This window comes from Chrysochloris asiatica, unplaced genomic scaffold, assembly GCF_000296735.1.
Source record: "Chrysochloris asiatica unplaced genomic scaffold, ChrAsi1.0 scaffold00023, whole genome shotgun sequence".
Taxonomy (NCBI): Eukaryota; Metazoa; Chordata; class Mammalia; order Afrosoricida; family Chrysochloridae; genus Chrysochloris; species Chrysochloris asiatica.
Genome location: NW_006408541.1, coordinates 22,951,963 through 22,959,977, shown reverse-complemented (window position 1 = coordinate 22,959,977; position 8,015 = coordinate 22,951,963). Strand labels below are relative to the sequence as shown.

At 45.7% G+C, this 8,015-nt stretch overlaps 1 protein-coding gene across 1 annotated transcript in view; it reads right to left on the bottom strand.

Annotated features, from left to right (window-relative positions):
• Positions 1-1,888: 1,888 nt before the first annotated feature.
• Positions 1,889-8,015, bottom strand: part of LOC102821630 (receptor-type tyrosine-protein phosphatase T-like) — a 1,273,932-nt gene continuing 1,267,805 nt past the window's right edge. Inside the window, exons 29-32 of the mRNA XM_006839353.1 lie at positions 7,832-7,957; positions 6,815-6,978; positions 2,815-2,950; positions 1,889-1,942 (exon numbers count right to left, since the gene is read on the bottom strand). Coding sequence (XP_006839416.1) covers positions 1,889-1,942; positions 2,815-2,950; positions 6,815-6,978; positions 7,832-7,957 — 480 coding nt within the window. The remainder of the gene's footprint in view (positions 1,943-2,814; positions 2,951-6,814; positions 6,979-7,831; positions 7,958-8,015) is intronic.

The window sequence follows — 8,015 nt, the reverse complement described above, 5'->3', positions numbered from 1 at the left end:
TTCTCTTTTCTAACAGAACACTTGACTACCCTCCCAGTATTATGCTGTGGTTCCATTTGTCTGTCTTCTCTAGTAGAAAGTGAGGTTTTGAGGGCAATAACTGCCTTATTGAATTCCATGCTCCTCACGCCTTGTCTGGGGCTAGACTTAGCTCCAAGATGGAACTTCTTAGATCCCAGGCCACCCAGAGCCTGCCAGATATTGTGCCTAAGCACTAGCTAGATACAAAGGTAGTGTTCCTGGCTAACGGATGTCATAGCCTAAGGGAATAAGGGATTGTTTTCAGTGGGTAAGAAATTCAATGAGACTAAATTTCTAGGAGAATGGGGAATGAGTTACTAATATATAGCTGAGATTTGGGGCTTTCCAGAAGAACTGGCAGCAGAAAGAAAGGGTGAAATTTCCATTCATGGAGTTCTTTGCTCAGAAGGCTCGGATCTTACTTTCCCTTCATAAACCAATTGCTTAACTGAGAAAGAATGAAGAACACAGTGCCCCTGGTCTCATCACCATGACTTGCCTTTTGGGATCCTAGCATTTCATTGTTGAAAAAGTGACTTCAGTTTCCTCACTTGTAAAATGACAATGATAGTGAGTTAACAGCTTATTCCATAAAGGATCGGTGGATCGACGTGTGATGTCACATGGAATGTGCCATGCATGATACTTGGCACACAGTGGGTGCTTACCAAACATTGCTTCCCTTTTATTGACTCACCCAGACTTTGGGCAAAACTCAAGCCTGATCCCCTTGGCCTATGGTATACGGGCCTTTTTCAAGAGTATAGGTGCTTTTCTCAAAGGCGGAGCTTCAATGTGGAGCTCCAGAATTATGCGGAAAGCTGGTGAATCATTTGCCCCAGGAACTGAAGAACCAGCTCCCCTGCTCAGTGGCTATGCTGTTATAGGATAGGGCCTTTGGAGGCCACTGCCAGCATGGATATCAGCTCCAAAATTGGTCTGATAGCTACACATTCAAAGGCTCTTCCTCTTTTTTCTTTTTCACATAAGACTATGATTTTAATCCCCCTAAAGAAAGTTTCTTTTCACATACACTTTGGAATATAATCACAGCTTATGTTGTTCACCCTCCCAAAGGGAACCATCACCCAAGAGACACAGGATGCAGCTACAGCCCAGCCCCAGGGAGGGGCTCCCTCTTTACAAAGATACGGTGGAGCAGCGAAGCTCCCTGCAGTTCTACCCCTCCCCACAGACTGCAAAAACACAAAGATAACCTTCATCAAAGAGTGCTGTGGACACAGTTGGCTGACCGGAAGGTCAAGGCTCAGGCTACGGGTGGTAGGGTGGGTACAGAATGGCAGTGGGCCAGGCCCCATGCAGGGTAGGTATGGGCCGTGGTGAAGATGGGCCTCTGCAGTGGCCTAGGGATCATCCTGAGGCCATATTGAGCCATACCAGTAGACACTGGTGCCAGATGTCCTGGATGAAGATGAGAAGGACAGCAGACCAGAGAGCCCGAGAGCCCCATCATTTCCGTGACAGCAAGGGGGTCGACACAGCCCCTGCACTCCTGAGGAGGAGGAGGACAGGGATGTGCTGAGTCTTCTGTGCCCCAGCGCCAGCACAGTCAGCTTACCATAATATCCACAAACTCGAAAAGAACAAAAGCAAGAGGTCTGAGAGCTGAGAATCCAGGGGCCTTGCTTGTGGGAGCACTTTTGCTGGGACTCATGGCCATGGCTGCTTGGGTGTTGAAGGGAAGCCTGGACCTCTCAGAACAGCCTCTCCCACAGAGTCCACTGTGAGGCCTGGGACCACCCAGTCTTCTGCTGCTTAGCCCCTGGGCCCAGTTTCTGCCAGTCACAGAAAAGGGGGTGAGGCTGCAGCCGCCTCTGAACTCCAGCAGGTTCCCCATTCCATCGGGCTAAAAGGAGCTTAAGTATTCCAGTGCCACCTCGTATACGAATTTATACTGTTCCTAAAGGGAGAAGACAGGAGGAGAGTCAGAGAGGGAGAAGATGAGGCAAAAGAGAAAGACCAAAAGGAAAAGGAACATGTATTTAATTTAGAAATACAAATTCTGGAGAAAACTTTATTTACACCCATGCTATAAAGTCAACTCAAAATTATCCATGGAATTATCCATATCTTGATAGCTTTCAAAGTTCTGTCTGATGCCTTCTTCTTACCAGGTCTTCTCAGATGTCCAGGTGGGAGTATTTCCTTTCTTTTTATTGACTGCTTTGGTTACCCGTACTTCCCAAACTGTAATGTGACTATATGGCACCCAGAAATCTTTTAAAAAATGCAAATTCTAACCCAGTGATCTGGGAGTGGGGCTCCAGATTCGGAATTCCTAACAATCTTCCAGGTGACATTAATGCTACTGGCCTGCAGACCACGCTGCAAGCAGGACCACATGTTGAGTCAGTCTATAGACTCTTCTAGTAAAGTTCCTTTTGTATGACCTGTCTCCACCACTCCCTAAACTCTTTCCCATACTTTCCCCTAGCCTAATCCTGTAAAACAACAAAAATGGCCACAATTCATTAGAACGGGGCATCTCCAAATGGAAACATGAATTCTTACTCTGTTAATTCAAACTCCCTTCCCCTAAGCCTTAATTAGCAATGGGCATAAAGCAAAATAAAGTAGGGCAGACTGTCCTTCAGGAAAGAGAAGGAAATGATGGGATGTGGAGAAGCAAGGCAGATGACTACTTAAGCAAAGGCTCTCTGCAGGTACTCAGTTAAGTATTTGGATGTTGAGTCTTCTTGCTACCCATTGTCTTCTGTCAAAGGAACTACAGTCAGCTCCTAGCTGTGGCAGATCAATTCTTAGGACACTCACCAGCGTCTCCACCATGTTGGATTTGTTGTTACGCAACGTTTTCACGATGTGGAATACATCAATGATATTTTGTTGCTGGATCATCTCACACACACTACAAATGGCGCAGAAAGTTCCACTGCGGCCGCCCCCATTTCTAAACAGAATAATTAGAGGCGAGTCAGATGCCTGGACATCTGGGTATCCCCCCCTACCCCCACCCCAGCCACCTCCAAGATGCCTAAGGAGTCAGTGGCAGCAATTCCCAATTTTATTTATATTAAGGTCTAATATAAATAACACATGTATTTAATTTTTTCTTTTTACATTTTGAGATGTTCCCAAGTTGTTCTCTTATGTTCCCTGGCAGATTCTCCATATTAGCAGAAACTTTGATCCTAAAGTCATATTAGCAGTAATGGGGTGGTGGGTGGCCTATAAAATGCAGGGAAGACAATCATGAAAGCCTCGGCCTGAGTCATGAGTTAGGGTCTGAGGCCCATCCATGCCCTTAACTTGCTGGTACCCTGGGCAAGTCAGTTCTCCTGAGTGGGGCCCAAGTGCTCCATTCAAATTCTGAAGATGTTAGACTAGATTATCTTTCCAATTAACTAGATGTGTTCCCCTGATTCTATGAGGTATGTTTTACTCACCCATGGCACACTGGTCCAAACCCCCAGGGACGGTATGTACTGTGACTTTTGAAATACTCCCAAAGTATCTGTAGTGCTCAGAGGTAAGTTCTGGTGGCAGTTGTGTGCCACCGAGTCAGTTCTGACACATAGTGACCCTGTCTGTACACGGTTTCCAAGGTTGTAAATCTTAACAGGAGCAGAAAGCCTCATCTTTCCCCCACAGAATGGCTGGTAGATTCGAACTGCTGACCTTGCAGTTTTCAGCCCAGCTTGTAATCTACTATACTACCCGGGCTCCTTCTGGGTCTACCTACACATCAGTAAAGAGCATGATGTTTTTACTAGTTTTTTTCCCCTCTTCTACCAAGGACAGAGATATCACTGCTAGCCTAGGAGCAGCTGCCCAAGGCCTGGGAAGTTAGGTGACCTGAGGGACTGTATCCTGAAACAGGAGATTTCTACAGTAAGGAGCTCTGGTAGTGTAGTGGTTACGAACCAGGCTGCTAACCTCAAGGTCAGCAGTTCGAAACTACCAGCTGTTCCACAGGGGAAAGATGAGGCTTTCTGTTCCCATAAAGATTTACAGCCTCAGAAACCCTGTGCAGGGTCACTATGAGTTGGAACTGACTCCACGGCACACAACAACAACAACAACACCTAGTAAGCAAGACCCTTATGACCTGGAACCTAGTGACAGAGGGTCCTTGGTAGGGCCACCCCTCTGACACTCCTCTGTGTAACATCCAAAGTCATCTTCATGGCAGCTATTCCTCAAATTCTTTACAGAAAATTCCTCTATTTCTGCCTGATTTGGAACTTGTGCGGGGAGAAATGGACTCAGAAAAAGGCGGTGGTAGTTGTGTGCTGCCCAATCTGTTCTGACTCATAGTGACCCAGGACAGGGTTTCTGAGGCTGTAAAGCTTTACGGAAGCAGAAAGCCTCATCTTCTTCCCACGGAGCAGCTGGTGGATTCAAACTGCTGACTTTGCAGTTAGCAATCCAATATGTAAGCCACGATACCACCCGGGTTCTTTCTAAAATAGGCAGTCCTGAAAATAAATCAGGCAAAATACCAACACATGACAAAGAGTAAGAAGAAACCCTCCAGAAGGAGGATTTAGAATTTGCTGCAATAAAAACAGCAGTGTCCAAGTGAAGAGGTGAGTGGACACAGTCTTATCAGGGCCTCGTGGAATGAAACCCCCAAAGGGATGGGGGCAGCTCTGTACTGGTGGTGGGGGCACCTGAATGTGTGGGAGGAAGCAGGGGTTAGGATAGAACCAGCTGTTGATTTGGGTGATGTAGGCAGCGCCAGTTTGGCTCGGTTGGTGTTACCCAACCACCAGACCTGGAGCAACTCTCAACAGCTCTTTAGATTCTGGTCTAAGACTTGGGACCTTTGGGACAGGGAGAGGCTGTTGTTGGCAGTGACCCTTAAGCTATGTGTGGGAGATTTAGTTCCTTTGAACTCTCTGATTTCCTGGCATGTGTGTGTCTATCACCTATTTGGAAGAGAACAATAAGGAGGTTTTGAAAAATCTGAACTGAATTCTGAGGCCATGGGATGCTATTAATGCTTCCACTGGCTCTAGACATATTTATTCTGAAAAGGCTAAGATCTTGTTTGAGATTTCCTCTAACACACGGCGTTGAAAGATGGACACCCTCTCAATGATCCATCTCGAAATTGCTTTGAATTCTAAGAAGAAAACTGAGTTATTGTAAATTAAATGTTCCTTCCATAGCTGCCATGACTGAAGATTTGTTTGGGGTCTGAGATATTTGTATAATTGTTCTCTAGGGCCACTTTATACTCATATGGTAGGCTTTGTGATACTCTTTTACTATTTTACATTTGATTAATACTGTATTTTATGGTAAGGAGCCCTGGTGGAGTAATGGGTTTCGTGTTGGGCTGCTAATTGCAAGGTCAGCTGTTCAAGCCTACCAGACACTCCACAGGAGAAAGATGAGGCTTTCTACTCTTGTGAAGATTTACAGCCTTGGAAATCCTATATAGTTGGAACCAACTCAACAACACACCACCACCACAACCATCATATTTTATGTTTACTATTTTTATGTTTTATAATATAAATAATTACATCGATAATGTTTATGTATTTGCATGACATTGTTCTCTATGATAGTAGATAAAATGTGCTATTTTCAAATATTAGATACTAAATCCCTGGGATTTCCTAAGCACTCAGTAAATATTGGAGTCCTGGTGTGGTGCTGTGGGTTAATGCACCAGACTGCAAAGCCATTTGAACTGCAAGGTTGGTGGTTGAAGCTCACCAGCTGCTCCTCAAAAAACCCTATATAGGGTCTCTATGGGTTGGAACAGACTTGACGGCACTTAACAATAACAACAACAAAGCTCTATAAGGCATAATGATTTATCTACTTCAGCATACACATTGTAATCAGAAGGATACTGGGACCCACAATATTAAATGATTTCTTCATGTTGACAGCTTGTCACCATCCTTTAAGAATCCCATCCTCTCCTCTAGCATACTGACACCCAGGATCATTGGGCTGGGAAACCCTGTGCCTTGATTATGCTGATTTTAAGACAAGCAGTAAAGGCTCTGAGGCACCCCAGTTAATGGATGTATAAACTGTGCCTCTGGGAAGTTCCTAGATCCCTCCACATCCATTCATCAGCTCCTCAGAGAACTGCCTTCCCCCCATGCTTTCTGGATCCCTGTGTTCACACTAAGCCCAAAGTGAGAGATACCCCAGAAGACATCACAGTGTACAAGATCTTTGGTTTTACAGAGGAAGTGGAAGGCACATTAGCTTGGACCCCAGTGGACTTGGATTCAAACCATCACTACCATCTTACCGACCTGATCCCTTACTCTCTCTATGCATCAGTTACTTTACTATGGAATAAGGATGATGATAATATTATCTCCCAAATGAAAAGATTCATGTAAAGTATCTGGCATCAAACTTATTTAAACAAATTCCCTTTTCTTCTTCAGGAAATAATAGAGGAGGCTCTGGTCTGTGGCACCTACTTGGTGCTGAACTTTCCTGTGACTAGTAGGTCCTATGATGTGTCCGAGTGGACACTAGGCTTACCTCTTGACTGGGAGAGCTCTGTAGAGGCTTGTCTCCATGTCAACAGAAAAGTCACCAACTTTAGCATCAATAACATGTTTTATAGCAATGGCTTAGGGCAACAATCTGGCGGCCCCTGATTAAATATTTCAGATTCTTCTCATTACACTTAAACACTGGTTTCCCAAAGGATGTTAAGATCTGGCATAGCAGGGCATGCAAAAGACTGGTATCTGTGGCCAGTGGCATCCCCAAGGATTCCTCTCAACCCATCATCCCATTGTCCTGGAGAGTCCTTCATTGTACTCACAGGCAGTGGACCACGGTGCGTCCCTCCCTCCCATCATATTGTTCCTGCCACTTCTCGAGTCGTCGGACCACTTTGAGCAGAGAGCGCTTGGAAGGGGGCGTGTCCCGGTAGGCTGGCCAGCCAATGTACTGGAGGTGCTGAACGATACGATACCCATCCTGTGGCTGAGAACAGAGGTACAGTTAGGGCTGGAGATGCTTGGAGATTCAAGTTCTCCAGACATCTTGGAGCTACATGGATATTGATGGTAGTAGAAGACAGAACAAATGGAGTCTAAGCCTCCTCATCAAAAAGAGAGACATACACCATCCCCTTATCTACCGCTGCACCTCTGTCAACACTGTTTCACCTTCCACGAGTGACCTTCATCTCTGTCCACCTAGAAAACATTCTTTAGAGAAGCTTTCTCTGACTCTTCTAGGCAAAGGTTTTCTCTCTGTGAAGCTCGTGTGCCAGAGAAAACTTCACTTTCCCAGAAGACAAAGCGCCTGAGGGCAAGAACTGTACTCTGTTTACCCTGAGCCCCCAATACTGGGCACACATCTGATTGCTTTAGTTAGTCATCTTTTCATGGATTATTCTTCTTGCCTTTCTCCCACCTGGTATCCCTATACTCAGCTAGTGAACTTCCTTAGGAAAACAAGTAATTATTTTCACTTCTGTGTGCCCAGAGCCTAGACCAAAGTTTACTGGATCCGATAAAAGGCTGTATCAACACATGCCAAAAGAATGAGCCACAGTGGGAATGAACTGATTCTTGAGAAGTTATGTCTACATGGTAGTAAGTGTGTCAGGAACCAGGCAGATGGCAGGCTGGATTTTGCTCTTTGCATCTCTGAGTTTTGGAGCCATTCCTGGGTCTGGAGCTGGAATCAAAAAAGATATTACTTTCCCAAGGAAGTGGCTGTCAGGTGAGGAGAGCATTGACTTATGGCCAGCCCAGCAGAATCCTCTCCCCACAGCTTCCATCTGTTTTGGGAAAGAGGGGCATGGGAAGCAATGGGGGTGGTGTCTTACCCGAGCCATATTACAGATGCGGAATATTCTGTGGATAATGTCCTCATCAATGTCTGCAGACACGAACTCCACCTGGATAGGCCCATAGCATCCCGAGGTCTTCTCAGGCCAGTACTGCATGCAGAGCTGGAGCAGAGAGAGGTCAGAGCAAGAGGCCAACGGAAGGGGAGACACCCATGCGATT